We start from the raw sequence: 18,046 nt of genomic DNA on the forward strand, positions 1-18,046 counted from the left end.
GAGAGCCCCCAGCTGCAGCGTCTTCCCCGGCGCCTTCCCCCTCCCGAGAGCGGCGCTCAGCTTGGCTCGACTCGGGCTCTGATGCTGAGCCGAGGTGAATCAGGAAGGCAGTAAACAGCTGGGGGCAGAGCTGGCGATCGGAGCGACTTTTCTTCCTGAAAGCCTCCCTCCTCCCCCCAAGCCCGTGCACCTACAGCCTGCGAGGCTGGTGTTTTCTTCCCGATCCCGGGCATTACTTGCAGCATACGAACAAGTCTGACATATTGCAGAGTGGGAGCCCTAGCAGGCAAGGCAGAAATGCCACGCAGAGGCACAGCCAGCACTGCAGTTTGGGACTTAGCTGCTGCCCAGCAGCGGGGGAGCTCTGCAGAGACCCAGCCTGCCTCAGACCACCCAAAAAGTCGGAGTCACTGTACCTGCTGCCCTCACCAGGCGTCCCTCCGCCCACACCGAGCTGGGAAAGTTTGCACCGCAGGCTGCTCCGTGGAGTCAGAAGCCATGATTATGGAAATGGTTGGGAAGATGGGAGGGGGCTGGGTCTGATGAGATCCTGTTTCTGTGCAGCCAGTCGTTCCCAGCCGGACCGAGCGAGGGCGCCCCAAGGCCTTCTGCAGCCGCCTTTCGCGCAAAGCTGCTGGCTGTCAGGCCCTTTCTCCCTCCAGGGTTTGAACTTTTCGGAGCAGCAAGAGCACAGACAAAACTAAGGTGCCCCGCTGGTAAAAGCAGTGAGGGATAGTCAGGATGCAAGTCAGCACTGCAGCAGACACTTGGGCTACATTCCGAGTGCGTGGAAGCTGGAGTATCCTGTACACATACAGACAGTGTAAGCGGGGGTTGTAGCAGGAAAGGCAACTGTTGGGCTTTATCTTAAACCCCAAACCTGTTGGTTGTTTCCCCAGCAGCAGCCCCACCCATCATCCTTCTGCACCTGGGGTATTACACTCCTGCTCCTGACGAGTCTCTGTTTACCAGTGTGTAACTTGCACCACTATTGCCATCACCTCTGAGTTTGATTTCTAGCGCTTTGCTGGATTATAGTTTTGCCATATTTTCTGTGGGGGTTTTTTAGGGGGTGATAGAGGAGCAGTCATTTCTGAACAAGGCCTATTAACCTCCTGAAGCTCACTGTATTACAGTAACTGTTCACACACCGCACATTTATGCCCTGTCTGTTTTATATGATCCAGCGATTCTTGCCATCTTGCTCGTAATGATGATTTTGAAATTTTGTGGCCACCTCGTTTTTCACCCAGACATTTGTTATCTATTTTGATGTAGAAAGCAGAGGTATCACGACAAAGGTAGGATAGGAAGAAAGGATACGTGAAACTTTCTAAAGAGTATGAAGTTCGTTCTGAGTGCACATTGAGTAGTAGCATAAATAAACATAACTACTAGCTTTCACCCTGATCCTGCAAGCTGTTCGGCTCAGAATGGCCCTTGCAAATGCATGGAATTTCCCTGAAGTCAATAGGGCTCTGTATGGGAGCAGAGTTCTGCCAGCCTGGAGCAGTCTGCAGTATCTACGCATTTATTTAGAATGAGTGAAAGAACCGCAGTATTCTGCTTTTAACTTAACTTTTAAAAAATGTGTCAGCTTGTTTGCATCCAGTTAAGCAGTTGGTTTTACATTCATCCTAGACCTACATTTAATTCTTATACTCTTAATATTGCATTGCAGCCATTTACAGTCTGCTGGTTGGTGGAGAGCTTCTTTTCATTTTTTATTTTTAAGTCATTTGCATTTACTACTTTTCAAGATTCCGATTGTTTTGCTAGTTTAAAGATGTAAATTAATAATGTGTAGCACAAACTTATTTCTGTCAAATGATCTGTGGGCATGAATGCCAGCAGAATTTCCTGAAAAGCTACAATGCAAATGTTTGTCAGTTCATAGAAATTATAGCGAAAAAAAGCTTTGAAGAATTTAAAGTAATAATAAATTTCTCCCCTCATTTGAGGCCTTGACTTTCTGAGGTGCTGAGTGGCCTCGGCTCCCATTGAAGTTGAGCCCTTTTGTATGAACCCTGCCAAGTGAACTTGAGAAGATTTTGAAATTGTCAGCTCATTACCGTAACGTATTTGGTGTTTTGGAATAATGTAAAATGGAAATTGGAAAACGTAAAAAGCTAGAGAAATGAGTTTTCACTTTAAAGGGTCATTATGTTTTGCTGAATTATGAGTTAAACACTTTTTTGTTAAATGTGGAGTTTTTTTTAAATGAGACCATAGTTTTGAAAGAACTTGATAGTGGTGGTGGTGTTTTTTTTTTAACTGAAGGATTTGAAGGTAGATTTCCCTGGTATATTCTTTCAGACAATCCAGTTACTTTTTGATGATAGATACCTTAAAATACATTAAGTTAAATAGGCATCCCTGATGTTAGATGTGATATGGATGATTGGAGCACCGTGGGAATGATTCTGTTTCCTTACTAATTGCCTTTAGGGAGTTAATATTTCTATTGTTTTATTTATAATCATGTTTACTAGTTGATTCCATTTTGTAATTTCAGAATTCTTTGGGAGAAATACTTATGTCTGAAAGTTTTTGCTTTAAAGTAAAATATGCAGTCTTTTAAATGGAAAGGCTGGGAGTCTGCTGGTGTGTAGTACAATCCTGGTAATTGGAATTGGCAACAGGATATCCATTGTTTGAACTTAGTAGTAAAATGTAACTGGTTTGATTAATTGCAAATCTGTAAGGCTATTTAAATGAATGTTTTCAGCAGAAATACCATCTTTATCAGCTGAAGTGCCCAAATGGGGAATCAGCTAAGGAAATTGAGTTGAGTGTAATAGTTAACAATTTACCATACCCCATAGATTTTGGGTCAAGTGATAAGAGGCTGCCAGGAAATGAGAAATTGATACCCCAGAAAAAGAGAGTAAACAAGTATAAAGCATAGCTTTTAAAAGATTCTTTTTGATAAACTAGAAGTTGGTTTAGGTAAACCAACCGCCCATACAGACAGCTTTTTGCTGTTCTATTAGTCTATAGATAAGAACACAAAAATTTGAAATTATCTTATACATAGAGGGGCAGATACTCATTTGGTGTAAATTATTTTAGCTCCATTGAAGTCAGTGACATTTTACACCAGCTGAAGATCTGCTCCGGTGTGCCTGATAAACTTTTTGTATTGCTGGAGTATGAATCTGTGAATATGGAATTTTGATTAAGGAACTGTAGCTGGTTAATTTTGGAGATATGTGTAGACTTTTGGTAGTAATATTTTATTCTTAAATAGATTAATTGCATTTCAAAGAGTAATTTACAGTCAGGTACGGAGACACATAAGTTAGTATATATGTTACTATACCAGTGAATGTTAAAAAGTTTGAATCTAAATTATCCCCCAATCCTGGAAATGCTTGAGTTAACGCATGTGTGAAGTCACCCATTAATGTCCATCATATGCGTAAAGTTAGGCACATGCACAAGTCATTGCAGAACTGTGGCCTAAAAGTACTGTATATGTGGAGTGCACCATGGTGATACTTTAAAAATGTTGAACGGTAAAGCAAAAAAGGATTAGTGTGTTAGCTGCTAATTGGTACAGAGATTAAAAAGGTGGTTCTAAAGAATAACCAGGTCAAAGGATCCAGTCTCCAAAAATTTTTTTGTTGTTGTAAGAGTTTTTTGTTACTGAGATAGATAGCAAATCAACCATGGAATGTCTCTGGTAGACTTGTTCAAGGTGCATGTTTCAAAAGCTAAAAGTCAAGATTAGAAATAATTGTATCTTATTATGTTGCAGATCCATGTTTATATATTCCTCGTTTTGCACACATGCTAGAGTTTGGAGATAAGAACCAGAAGGTATCAATGACAGCTCTAAGATTATTACAGAGGATGAAAAGAGACTGGATGCACACAGGACGCCGGCCATCGGGGCTCTGTGGAGCAGGTATCTAAAATCTTGTGTAAATTGTTCAGTGCACAAAGTGCCAATCTGATTTGCTATATAAAAAGACTCTGTTTGGGGGTTTAGCCATCAGATGGTGACTTTTCATCTCTTAGCTGAGAAGTTATTAGATACCCTTTGCTCTTATGCCCTAAACGTGCGGAGCCAGGTTCAGATCCAGCAACTTCTTCATCCAAAGCATTTCCAGAATTCAACCTTTTATTTCTGTCCATGGTGCTAAGACTTTTGTTCCAGGCCCTCATGTTCTTGCAGCTTGTTTACTCTACCCTTCTCTCTGGTATCCTATCACTCACTCTAATATCTGCAAAATACAGTTGCTAAGATCGTCTTCCTTGCCTGTTGCTCTGCCAATGTCACTCTTTCCCACTTGAAATCCCTCTACTGGCTCTGCAAATTCAAGCTTTTTGTCCTCACCTTTGAAGCCATTCATTAACCTGCCCCTGCTTTCTTAATGACTTTTATTCCCCATTGCATAGTCCCCATCCCCTCTAACTTGCTAGTGATACTAACTTTGACTTCCCTTTTCTACTCTTTTCCCACAAATATCTTCATGCATTTTTTTTATGCTGCCTCTCAGGCATGAAGTGCCCTCCCTGAACTAATCCATAAGAATGCTACCTTTTCTTCCTTCACACTTCTCTGCAAGAGACCCATTTATGCTCTAATACCTACAAAAAACCCAGCAACTTAGGTTAGGTTGAGTAAGGGATAGCTGATATGGTGAGGGTATCAAGAAGCTTGTTTGGTTGCATAGGTTATCTGAACTCTTTGCATTATTTGCAAATTTTAAGTGCATACATATGTAAAAGAAAAGTTTTTTTGCAATAATGCAGAACACACAGATGTGATCCACACAGTCTTCTTGGTACCCTCACCCTCTCTTTTACTGCCTGTGACACTTAGTTTTGTGTCGTGTTTCAAATCCGAGTGTAAACTTTTTAGGACTGGGATCATGTCTTCCTCTGCATTTAATACCATGGAGTCCCGATTCCATGAGCCTTTGGGTACTACCAAAATACAAATAGTAATAATAGGAAATAATCTTTTACTGGTGCTGACCACAACCTAGATGGAATCTGTATCTTATTTTTGGCTTCTGGTAAAGGTTCTAGGAGAGCAATTTATTGATGAAGACCAGATTGCTATTGAAAAAAAATACATTCTTTTGTGTTGTATTTGAGTAGCTCACTTTGGCTGCCAAATCCAACCAAAGCATAGAATTTTCCAGAACACATTTAGCCAGCTTAATTTTATTGAGTGGGAAGCAAAGTTTGTACAATTCAACGTAATCACCTGAATTCAGGTATACATCTGAACATTAGCATTTGCTGTTCTTTAACTGATGTTGAGAACGGAGATAGAGTACACTTGTATGGCTCAGTGTTTTCTTCTTTCCTTTTCTTTGCTTTGCTTAAATACCTTTGTCACTGACTTTCTCTGCTCATTCTCTAGCTCTTCTAGTGGCAGCAAGAATGCATGATTTCCGACGTACTGTTAAAGAGGTTATCAGAGTGGTCAAGGTTTGTGAGTCAACGTTAAGGAAAAGGTCAGTGGAGTTTTACTGTTTTAATCTTTTACTTAAGATACTGAAGAATAGTGAGTTCATGCAGGTGAGAGAGAAATTGATTATTTTTCTTTTTAGAAATTCCAGGAACTATGAAAGTAAAAACTTGGTTTGCAGGTCAACTTTAAGTAACATTTCTTGCTATTTGTATAGCATTTTGCAATTCCAGATCCTCAAAGTGCTTTACAAAGGTGGGTAAGAAGCATTATCACCATTTTACGGTTGGGGAAATTGAGGCAGAGTTAAGTGACTTGGGTAACATCACACAGGATTTATGTGACGGCAATGTCAGCAGTGTTCTTAACTGTGCAGGTGGAGTAAATGGTTGATATGCAAAGCTGTGAATGCTGTGGGTTTACTGCATTAACCCAGTATTTAGTCCCTAGTATATCCTGTTTTTTTGTAATGAATAATACACACCACTTTACAAAATTTGTAAAATTTTCTGTGGAGGCATGCATTTTTTGTAGCACAGTGATGATGATGAAATAGAACTATGGCCTGAGCATAATAAAAACCAAGGTGCCAATTTAATTTAAGGTCGCAAGTGGTTGTGACCAGAACCTGAACATGAAAATTTTCCATGTACCTTTTTGTCTTTTAATTTTGAAGACACTATTCTTTAAAAAATATTTTTGGACACTTCATATCAAGGTAAATAATTGGAAATCAAAATACTAAAAGAAGGACATAATCTAAAGAAGACCTAGTAATTGCTTGCATTTTTCATTAATGAGTAGGGTTGTTGATTAATCGCAGTTAACTCACACGATTAACACAAAAAAATTAATTGCGATTAAAAAAATCAATCATGTTTAATTGCAGTTTTAATCACACTGTTAACCGATAGATACCAATTGAAATGTATTAAATATTTTGGATGTTTTTCTACATTTTCATATGTATTGTATTCTGTGTTGTAATTGAAATCAAAGTGTATATTATTTTTTATTACAAATATTTGCACTCTAAAAATGATAAACAAAAGAAATTTTATTTTTCAATTGATCTCATACAAGTATTGTAGTGCAATGTCTTTGTCATGGAAGTGCAACTTGCAAATGTAGATTTTTTTTTTTGTTATATAACTGCACTCAAAAACAAAACAATGTAAAACTTCTGAGCCTGCAAGTCCACTCAGTCCTACTTCTTCTTCAGCTAATTGCTAAGACAAACAAGTTTGTTTACATTTACAGGACATAATGCTGCCCTCTTCTTATTTATAACATCACCTGAAAGTGAGAACAGGCATTTGCCTTGCATTTTTGTAGTTGCCATTGCAAGGTATTTATGTGCCAGATATGCTAAACATTCGTATGTCCCTTCATGCTTTGGCCACCATTACAGAGGACATCTTCCATGCTGATGACATTCGTTAAAAAAGATAATGTGTTAATTAAATTTGTGACTGAACTCCTTGGGGGGAGAATTGTATGTCCCCTGCTTTGTTTTACCCACATTCTGGCATGTATTTCATGTTCTAGCAGTCTCATATGATGACCCAGCACATATTGTTCATTTTAAGAACACTTGCACTGCAGATTTGACAGAACGCAAAGAAAGCACAAATGTGAGATTTCTAAAGATAGCTATTGTACTCGACCCAAGCTTTAAGAATCTGAAGTGCCTTCCAAAATCTGAGAGGGATGAGGTGTGGAGCATGCTTTCAGAAGTCTTAAAAGAGCAACACTCTGATGCGGAAACTACAGAACCTGAACCACCAAAAAAAGAAAATCAACTTTCTGCTGGTGGCATCTGACTCAGATAATGAAAATGAACATGCGTCAGTCCGCACTGCTTTGGATTGTTATCAAGCAGAACCAATGATTGGGATGGATGCATGTCTCCTGAAATGGTGGTTGAAGCAGGAAGGGACATATGAATCTTGAGTGCATCTGGCACATAAATATCTTGCGATGCTGTCTACAACAGTGCCATGAGAACGCCTGTTCTCACTTTCAGGTGACATTGTAAACAAGAAGCAGGCAGCATTATGTCCTGCAAATGTAAACAACTTCTTTGTCTGAGCGATTGGCTGAACAAGGAATAGGACTGAGTGGACTTGTAGGTGCTAAAGTTTTACATTGTTTTATTTGAATGCAGTTACTTTTTGTACATAATTCTACATTTGTAAATTCAATCTTCATGATAAAGAGATTGCATTACAGTACTTGTATTAGGTGATTTGAAAAATACTATTTCTTTGTTTTTTTTACAGTGAAAATACTTGTAATCAAAAATAAATATAAAGTAAGCACTGTACACTCTGTATTCTGTGTTGTAATTGAAATCAATATATTTGAAAACATCCAAAATATTTAAATAAATGGTATTCTATTATTAACAGCACAATTAATTATTAATGAGAAAACAAAAAATGAGTACAACTGGAAGACTACTAGAGAGTTCTAACTTTTTCCCCATGAATTCAGTAAAAAGTAATCAAATTGTGAAACATTCACCCATTATTCTTTGAGTAGTGTACCTATGGGTGCTCCGTGTTTGGATATGCCTGTGCCTGTGAGCTCTTGATTGGAGATTCTCGTCAGCAGTGTCCGTGGGTCTGTGCCTGTGTCCTGGATGCCCATGTGCCCTGACACAAGGGTAGATAAAGAGGGGTGGACCCACCGCCACTCTAGTTCCTTCTCAACTGCCTGGGGCTTGCGATGGAGCATCGCAGTGTCCGCTTTTGGTAGCCATGGGGCTGGCTACTCCTCTTGCTTACGTTTTATTTTTCTTAGTATTTTCTTTATTTGTCTTTATTTGCAGTTAATTTAGCATAGTCAGCACTTTGGGGGGCATGCCCCCCCTTTTTTTTCTCACCCACTTTGGGCCTTCTTGGACCTCAGCCAGCACTTTGTCAAGCCTGACCTTAAAAACTTCTAAGGAAGGAGATTCCACCACCTCCCTAGGTAACCCATTCCAGTGCTTCACCACCCTCCCAGTGAAAAAGTTTTTCTTAATATCCAACCTAAACCTCCCCCACTGGAACTTGAGACCATTAGTCCTTGTTCTATCATCTGGTACCACTGAGAACAGTCTAGATCCATCCTCTTTTGAACCCCCTTTCAGGTAGTTGATCCCTAGCCTTGAGTATGGGCTATTCCCAAGATCTCAGACTCCAAATCCTGTCAGACATGCCACATTCCCACCAAATGTAAGATCTGCTCAGGATTTAAGAGCAGACCTGGGAAATTGAGGGAGGACAGAATTAAACCCCTGTACACTGGAGTGGCCTCCTGCCTTCAATTCTTTGATAAGCAAAGATTCTGGGGGCCTTATGGGACTGTCAGAACCTTCAAAGAGGAAAAGACCTGACTTCCCAGAATGGGACAAGAAAAGGGGAAAGTCATCTCTGCAGTCTGGATCTCAGGCAACCTCATGTCCTGGTAAGGATATTGCTAATGCTCCTGTTCTTTCCGGTACCAACTGCGGGACCGACCAAGAAGTTGCACACTGAGAAATCCTACAGAGTGGTGCTGTCTTTATGATTCAAAGGCACTGAGTCCGATGCCAGAGACTAGAACCAAGCCAAGAGTCTCTCTACAGTTCAGAGTAGCCAATTACCAAGCCTTTATGGCAAAGTATGACTTCACAAACTATTCCAAATTTACATATTTTATTGATCACCTGCCTCAGGATTAGAGGGAACAATTTCAGGCCGTTATTACAGGTGTCAGACAGTTGCCAAAGCATCTCTTCAACCATTGCTCGATGTCACCAACAAGGCCACACACTCTGTGGCTACAGACGGGAAGGAGAGGTTACTTAACTTGTACAGTAACTGGGGTTCTTCAAGATGTGTCCCCCTATGGGTGTTCCACGTCAGGATGCACACACACTCGTGTGCTCTTGCTTGAAGATTTTCAACAGCAGTGTCTGCAGGTCTGCGCCTGCATGTTCTGACATGAGGGTAATTTGGGGAGGGGGGCGGGGGAGAGCGGAGGAGAGAGGAGAACACACTACCACTCCAGGTCCTTCTCAATCATGAAAGTCCAATGAGAGACTCTGAGGCCCACTGGGGTACAGAAACCCATTTGGATAGACTGTGTTGGGGATGCAGACTGTTTTGAACTAGGCTTAGAGACACAGAGAATGTAGTCTTGCATTGGGTGTTACAAATGTACAGGATGCCATGTGACCCAGAAGTTGTAGGCCAGCATTTGCTGTGGTTTGTGGGCTCTATTATATTTTTATAAGAAGGTCGGATGTGGTGACAAACTGTCCCTGGGTAAATAGGTTCTGGCAGTGAAGGAGTCCAGAGTGGCCTTGATGAAGTGTCTATATTAAATGGGTGAGAGGGTAGACTTTTCCATGTTAAGTGGCGACTCAGGGCTTTCATGGTTGCTGTCTGAACCTTGAGGAACGAATGTCCTTTCAGGTGCCAATCATCCAGCTAGGAAAAGACGATTTTTTTCCTTTCAGTAGGTAAATGTGTCCATCTCCAATATTACCCACATTTTGTTAAATTTTATCTTTGGAGGAAATTTTTTACCCAGTGATCAGCTATAGAGCATCTAGGTGCAGCTAATTAATTAGATATTAAGTACTAGTTTCAAATGTTCGCTTTTCATTTGTGAAAAATAGTTGTGATACAATTCGGAATCTTCAAAATGGGAATGATGATATTTCCCTAATTTACAGGTTGTTATGAGAATAAATTCATTGTGAGATGCTTGTATGCTATGATGATGGGGATATATCAGTACTAACGTCACTTTGCTGTCTGGTCAATGGGCATGTTCTTTAATACACATTTTATAATTCATGATTTAAGTGTTAATTTTTATTAAGAGTAGTAATAAGCATAGTAAATTGCAGTTGGAAGTAAATTTAATTTTGGCCAATTGTTTAAGTGAAGAAATTTTGTTGTAAAATTCATGCTTTAAAATGTTTACTCAAGTCACACACATCAGCTAAAATGACAGCGTTATTTACTTTGACAAGGTAAATGTGACAGCTGAATATTTTCAGGGAGCTATAATTACAACTGTATTTATCACGAATCTATAAAACTTGATTGATGTTTTTGAAATAAGAGCACATTATATGGTATTTAGCAAAGGCAAATAAAAAAATCCCTTTGAATAAGTGTTTCTGTAGCCAAAGGTTTTTTCGTTCCTTTCAAGAATTAGAATCTTGAAATATCATTTAATGGAAGTTGTCTGAATTAATAAGTACTTGCTTCACATGCTTAAATATCCCTCTTATATGAAGTACACTTTTATTTATTTTAAATTATTACTGTTTCTGTGCTGTATTGTATTAAGAACTGTTATCGCTTTGTGTAGATGGGAATGGGACTAGTTGTAAATACTAATAGACAATGTTAAAATATCACCCATACTGCTGAGTACTTTTCCCTGAAAATTCTTAAACCAAACTACACATTTTAGTCGAAGTTATTAAAAATAATACTGGTATTTCAGAGCCTCCTGGTTGTGCCTTACTATTTGATTTATTCTTACAATTTGTTAAATTGCTGCTGACGTGTGGATTTGCTCCTGGATTATGCCAGTGTCTGTGGCAGAAAATGTGCCTTGTTGGGGTTGGATCATGACAATGTGCTCTCAACTCCGTCACTGCGGTTGGTGTTATACAGTCATAAAAGTGGGCAGTGTGGTTTGGGGAGATGATGTGGTTAAGGCACCTGGGGGAGATGCCCATTCAGTGTAATCCATGGCAGCATTCTACCTATGGAGCCACTGCTATAGGTTATAGTTGTCCTCCTTCCCTGGGAGTTTAATCCTAATCCTCTGTAGAACAACTGCCTCTGACAGTGCAGGCTGGGTCAATTTACCCTCTTCTCTGGGGACTGGGGTGAATTGAGCCCTACTTATTAGCCTTTGGGCCAATAATCTGCCAATGCTATTTATCAGAACAGTAGTCTCAGCAGGAGGCTCACAGATATGTGACATTAATGGGTATTAAGTAGTTCAGCTTCTCATCTTGCAGAATTGTTCACCTGATCATAAAAAGAAACCCCGTTTGCAAGGTAAAAGCAACAAAACATAATGGTGACACAACAGATCCTGTCACTTGCATTTAAAACAAGAGATCTTAATTACTTTCAACTTGTATGTTTTGGTTTAAAACCATTTTCTTTTTCTTTTGGGAGAAAATAACCTTAACAATCACTTCACAAGGCCTTGTAGCTTTGTAATTTGAGGCACACGATTCAAATGTACAACTCATCCTAATTGTTGAAACAAAATGTATTAAGTATTTATAAGTGCACTGAAAATTTGATCTGTTTCATCGCCAATCTAATTGGAATAATATTGATTTATATATTACTTCATAGATTCAAATCACTGTACAAATATTAACTAGTCAGTCAAGTTTTTATTTCTCTATATCAGTTTTGATGATACATATGAATTGGCTTTTAAATTCCTTAATATTTGTATTAGTTTATCCCTTACATTTATATCTTTATATAATGCACCTGTCTCCACTATCACCGTTTTTCCTTCAGTCAATAGTCTCCCCCTTTTTTATCCATTTATTCACCTGTTAGTTATTGCTAAATTCTAACTTGTAATCTCTTTGGAGCAGGGACACAGTGTTTGTCCAGTATCTAGTACAACAGGGCTCTGATCCCTGTTTGAAGATCTGAGGCGTTTCTTCAATGGAAATAAATACATCTTATTTTTAAATACTTGTAAATAAAAATGAAATACTTGTTCAGGTTTTTTAATAAATCGTCATTTCTAAAAAAGGATTAATTTTTAAAATACAGTTCACAATAGAACCTACTGATGGAGAACTTCAGTACAGTAGTGAAACTTCACTTAGAGGGAAGTGGAATGTTAGACCAGAATTGTTTCAAAGCATTTGCAGTGTATGAATTTTAATTTCAGTTAGAGAGAACCAAACCCCTCCCCCAAACTCCAAGCCATCATTACCAAAAGGTTCTGCTGTTATAGATCTGGGTGAAATCATTGCAAGAAAAACTTGATAAATTGGCCCCTATGCTTACACCAGGGGTCCCCAACCCGGTGCCCGCGGGCGCCATCTAAATGCGCCCGCGTCCTGGCTGGTGATTGAGCATCTGCCGAAATGCCGCCAAATTTCGGCGGATGCTCGACCGCCGCCACAGTCCTTCGAAAAGGACACTCACACTTCCGCCGCAAGCTGCTTTCCCCACAGACTGGTGGGACCGCATAGTGTTGCAGGTCTGGGATGATTCCCAGTGTCTCCGAAACTTTCATATGCGTAGGGCCACTTCCATGGAACTTTGCTGTCCCCTGCACAAAGACAGCAAAATGAGAGCAGCCCTCACAGTTGAGAAGCAAGTGGCCATAGCACTGTGGAAGCTTGCAAAGCCTGACAGCTACCGGTCAATTGGGAATCGGTTTGGAGTGGGCAGATCTACTGTAGGGGCTGCTGTGCTGCAAGTAGCCAACACAGTCATTGACCAGCTGCTATCAAGGGTAGTGACCTTGGAAAATGTGGAGACCATTGTGGATGGCTTTAATGCGCTGGGGTTCCCTAACTGCGGCGGGGCAATAGATGGAATGCATATCCCTATCTTGGCCCTGGCACACTGGGGCGGCCAGTACATAAACCGCAAGGAGTACTTTTCCATGGTGCTGCAAGCACTGGTGAAGCACTGATATCAACGTGGGATGGCCTGGAAAGGTACATGACGCTCGCATCTTCAGGAACTCTGGTCTGTTTGGACAGCTGTAGGAAGGGACTTACTTCCCAGATCAGAAAATTATGGTTGGGGATGTTGAAATGCCTATAGTTATCCTTGGGGACCCAGCCTACCCCTTAATGTCATGAAGCCATACACAGGCAGCCTGGACAGTAGTAAGGAGCAGTTCAACTATAGGCTGAGCAAGTGCAGAATGGTGGTAGAATGTGCTTTTGGACGTTCAAAAGCGTGTTGGCACAGTTTACTGTCTCGGTTACATCTCAGCACAACCAATATTCCAATTGTAATTGCTGCTTGTGTGTGCCACAATATCTGTGAGAGTAAGGGGGGGACGCTTATGGCGGGGTGGGAGGTTGAGGCAACTAGCCTGGCAGCCAATTTCTCATAGCCAGACAACAGGGCGATTAGAAGAGTGCAGCAGGGTGTGCTGCACATCAGAGAAGCTTTGGAAGCCAGTTTCATGACTTCTCTTGTTACCAACCACCTACCTCTCTCTCTCTCTCTCTCTCTCTCTCTCTCTGGAAATAAAGTCAAAATTGTTTAAAAACTGTTCTTTATTATTTGTTGCACAACACATTGAGAGAAATCAGAAGGTAGACCGAGGGAGAGGGGGGTATTGGGTTAGGAGGGTGGAGGAGGAGGGAAGGACAAGTCCAGAAACCAAATCAAAAGTTCGCATATGCCAGCTTTCTGCTGCTTGGGCGATCCTCTATGGTTGAGTGGGTGGGTCCCTGTAGCCTCCCTCCTCATGTTCTTGGGTGTCTGGGTGAGGAGGCTATGGAACTTGGGGAGGAGAGAGGGTGGTTATACAGGGGCTGCAGTGGCAGTCTGTGGTCTTGCTGCCTTTCCCACATTAGAGATTATACAAATAGTAATTAAGCATCCCTGTTTACCATAAAAAAGAACAGGAGTACTTGTGGCACCTTGGAGACTAATAAATTTATTTGAGCATAAGCTTTCGTGGGCTACAGCCCACTTCATCGGATGCATGTAGTGGAAAATACAGTAGGAAGATATAGACACACACACACACACACACACACACACACACACACACACACACACACACACACACACACACACACACACACACACACACACACACACACACACACACACAAAACATGGAACAATGGGTGATACCATACACACTATAAGGAGAGTCATCAGTTAAGGTGAGCTATTATCAGCAGGAGAGAAAAAGAACTGTTTGTAGTGGTAATGAAAATGGCCCATTTCCAGCAATTGATAAGGAGATGTAAGGAACTGTGTGTGTGTGTGGGGGGAAATAGTTGTACTTTGTGATCCATAAACCTGGAAATCCTGGACGCCTCGTCATCTCAGGCATTGGCACCCTGACAGCAGGATTGTCTGGCTATGTAGACTCCCTCCTCAGGCCCTACACTACCAGCAGTCCTAGCTATCTTCGAGACACCACTGACTTCCTGAGGAAACTACAATCCATTAGTGATCGTCCTGAAAACACCATCCTAGCCACTATGGATGTAGAAGCCCTCTACACCAACATTCCACACAAAGATGGACTACAAGCCGTCAGGAACAGTATCCTAGATAATGTCACGGCAAACCTGGTGGCTGAACTTTGTAACTTTGTCCTCACCCATAACTATTTCACATTTGGGGACAATGTGTACCTTCAAATCAGCGGCACTGCTATGGGTACCCGCATGGTCCCACAGTATGCCAACATTTTTATGGCTGACTTAGAACAACGCTTCCTCAGCTCTCATCCTCCAATGCCCCATCTCTACTTGCACTACGTTGATGACATCTTCATCATCTGGACTCATGGAAAAGAAGCCCTTGAGGAATTCCATCACGATTTCAACAATTTCCACCCCACCATCAACCTCAGCCTGCACCAGTCCACACAAGAGATGCACTTCCTGGACACTACAGTACTAATAAACGATGGCCACACAAACACCACCCTATACCAGAAACCTACTGACTGCTATACTTACCTACATGCCTCCAGTTTTCATCTAGACCACACCACTCGATCCATTGTCTACAGCCAAGCTCTACGATAAAATCGCATTTGCTCCAACCCCTCAGACAGAGACAAACACCTACAAGATCGCTATCAAGCATTCTTAAAACTACAATACCCACCTGCTGAAGTGAAGAAACAGATTGACAGAGCCAGAAGAGTACCCAGAAGTCACCTACTACAGGACAGGCCCAACAAAGAAAGTAACAGAACGCCACTAGACATCACCTTCAGCCCCCAACTAAAACCTCTCCAGCGCATCATCAAGGATCTACAACCTATCCTGAAGGATGATCCATCACTCTCACAGATCTTGGAAGACCGGCCAGTCCTTGCTTACAGACAGCCCCCAAACCTGAAGCAAATACTCACCAGCAACCACACACCACACAACAAAAATACTAATCCAGGAAGCTATCCTTGCAGCAAAGCCCGTTGCCAATTCTGTCCACCATCATAGGACCTAATCACATCAGCCACACCATCAAGGGCTCGTTCACCTGCACATCTACCTATGTGATATATGCCATCATGTGCCAGCAATGCCCCTCTGCCATGTACATTGGCCAAACCGGACAGTCTCTATGTAAAAGAATAAATGGACACAAATCAAACGTCAATAATTATAACATTCAAAAACCAGTTGGAGAACACTTCAATCTCTCTGGCCACTCGATTACAGACCTTAAAGTCAGAATATTACAACAAAAAACCTTCAAATACAGACTCTAATGAGAGACTGCTGAATTGGAATTAATTTGCAAATTGGACACCATCAAATTAGGCTTGAAGAAAGACTGGGAGTGGATGGGCCATTAAAAAAAAATAAAATAAAAAAATAAAAAACATTATTCAAAGTAAAACTATTTCCCCATGCTTATTCCCCTCCCCCCAGTTCCTTACATCTCCTTGTCAATTGCTGGAAATGGGCCATTTTCATTACCACTACAAACAGTTCTTTTTCTCTCCTGCTGATAATAGCTCACCTTAACTGACCACTCTCCTTATAGTGTGTATGGTATCACCCATTGTTCCATGTTCTCTGTGTGTATATATATCTTCCTATTGTGTTTTCCACTACATGCATCCGATGAAGTGGGCAGTAGCCCACAAAAGCTTATGCTCAAATAAATTTGTTAGTCTCTAAGGTGCCACAAGTACTCCTGTTCTTTTTGCGGATACAGACTAACACGGCTGCTACTCTGAAACCTGTTTACCATGTAACTTACAATGCACTGCAGTTTTCCTTTGGTATCTGATATAACATTCTGAACTCTGATTCCTATGTAACTCTTCCTCTTTTTGTTTGTTATGCACTAAAATACCCTTTAACATTTAAAAAAGACCATTAGTAAGAGACAACATAAAAGAAAATGTCAAAAGTACATATCCTGTGTATGCCTCTTTAAAATTTCCCTCCAGAACCACACCGCTCTGTCCTTCTTTGGAAAGCTCCACCACTGCTGCTCCAGTGTGTCCTTCTTCCACATTGTTCACTCCCCAGAATTGGAGTCAGGCTTTTGTGTATGCATAGGCAGTCCATCAGTTGGTGCCTGTTTTAGTTACTGGAAGTGTCTAAAAAACTTTTCTGCCCCTCTTCGCTACTTGCTGGCAGCTTCAACTGATTTCTTCTCTCCCCCCCCGGCCTCCCTCTTTGGGGAATAGGTGAGAGGAGTCTCATGGTCTTTCCTACCCTCTACACTCTATCCCTCTCAGATTTTACATTTCCTGGAACTCTCAGAAGTGTTTGTAGTCTGTACTTTAAAAGCCCTTGACAATTTGGTTTTCAGTGAGTGAGCAGAAAAACTGAATTGCTAAGTCAGCAGCACTTGGGCACCCCCATCCTTCCTAGCTGTAGGTTGGGCTAAGAAATCCCCTGTGGAAGGTGTGCATGGGTGAAAAAATGTCAGTGCCCATAGCTGCATGATGGCTGCCCTTGTTTCCTTCAAACTTGCCTTGTTTCTTAGACTCCAGTAAGATCCACAAACCAAACCAAGTCTCAATAATATTCCGCTGTTGTTGAGCTGTGTGCACAATGTTTCTGAACTGAACACACAGGAAAAGTGTATTTTTGTACATATATGGATTGAACAAAAACAGTGGAACAGACTTTGCTGTATCTTTTCCGGGGTGGAGGGGGAGTGTATGTGGGGGATGCCTGTTGGCACAGACCAAACTCTGGAGAATGTTGGCCCCAAAGGAATTTGTTATGAGGGAGTTTGTCAGAAATCCTTAAAAGGGGGAGGGAGGAGGATTATATTGGAAGTTGTATTTCAGCCTTAACTCTAGTGGTTGCTACCGCTTCTGCTATAAATAGAAAATAGTCGTCTGCCAAATTTCAGTTTTTAATGCCTTTTTTGACTTGGTGTCAAGCCAAATAATATCTTAATTTGTACATCTACTTATTTTCCTTTTGCACATAGCTTAAAACTGGCCACTCTCATTTCATTTTTCTTTAGATAAAAAGGACAAAATGAGTGAGATATAGTTTTATGTAGGTTTTAGAGTAGCAGCCGTGTTAGTCTGTATCCGCAAAAAGAACAGGAGTACGTGTGGCACCTTTGAGACTAACAAATTTATTCGAGCTTAAGCTTTTGTGGGCTACTGAAGCTTTCTGTAGCCCACGAAAGCTTATGCTCAAATAAATTTGTTAGTCTCTAAGGTGCCACAAGTACTCCTGTTCTTTTTATAGTATTATGTAGAATTTAATCGAGGAAATAAATTTTATTATGGCAGAATTTCATACACCCTTGAAATTAATATGCAACAGTTAAGGTTGCATCAGTATTTCTTAACTGCAAAACTAATGTCATGTGTTTAGCAATTTGTTGTCTTGATGGCATAATTCCAACACCGACAAATTTGGTGAAAGGCTGA

At 40.9% G+C, this 18,046-nt stretch overlaps 1 protein-coding gene across 5 annotated transcripts in view; it reads left to right on the plus strand.

Annotated features, from left to right (window-relative positions):
* The window catches only part of BRF1 (BRF1 RNA polymerase III transcription initiation factor subunit), a 219,292-nt gene that overhangs the window by 96,227 nt on the left and 105,019 nt on the right, over nt 1-18,046 (plus strand). For 4 of the 5 annotated variants that reach the window (XM_039534921.1, XM_039534922.1, XM_039534923.1 and 1 more), the window contains exons 6-7: nt 3,761-3,910; nt 5,381-5,474. In XM_039534921.1, coding sequence (XP_039390855.1) covers nt 3,761-3,910; nt 5,381-5,474 — 244 coding nt within the window. Of the gene's footprint in view, nt 1-564; nt 824-3,760; nt 3,911-5,380; nt 5,475-18,046 lie in introns of those variants that run through there. The other variant, XM_039534925.1, reaches the window with a different exon arrangement.

This window comes from Mauremys reevesii, linkage group 4 (genome assembly GCF_016161935.1).
Source record: "Mauremys reevesii isolate NIE-2019 linkage group 4, ASM1616193v1, whole genome shotgun sequence".
Lineage (NCBI taxonomy): Eukaryota > Metazoa > Chordata > Testudines > Geoemydidae > Mauremys > Mauremys reevesii.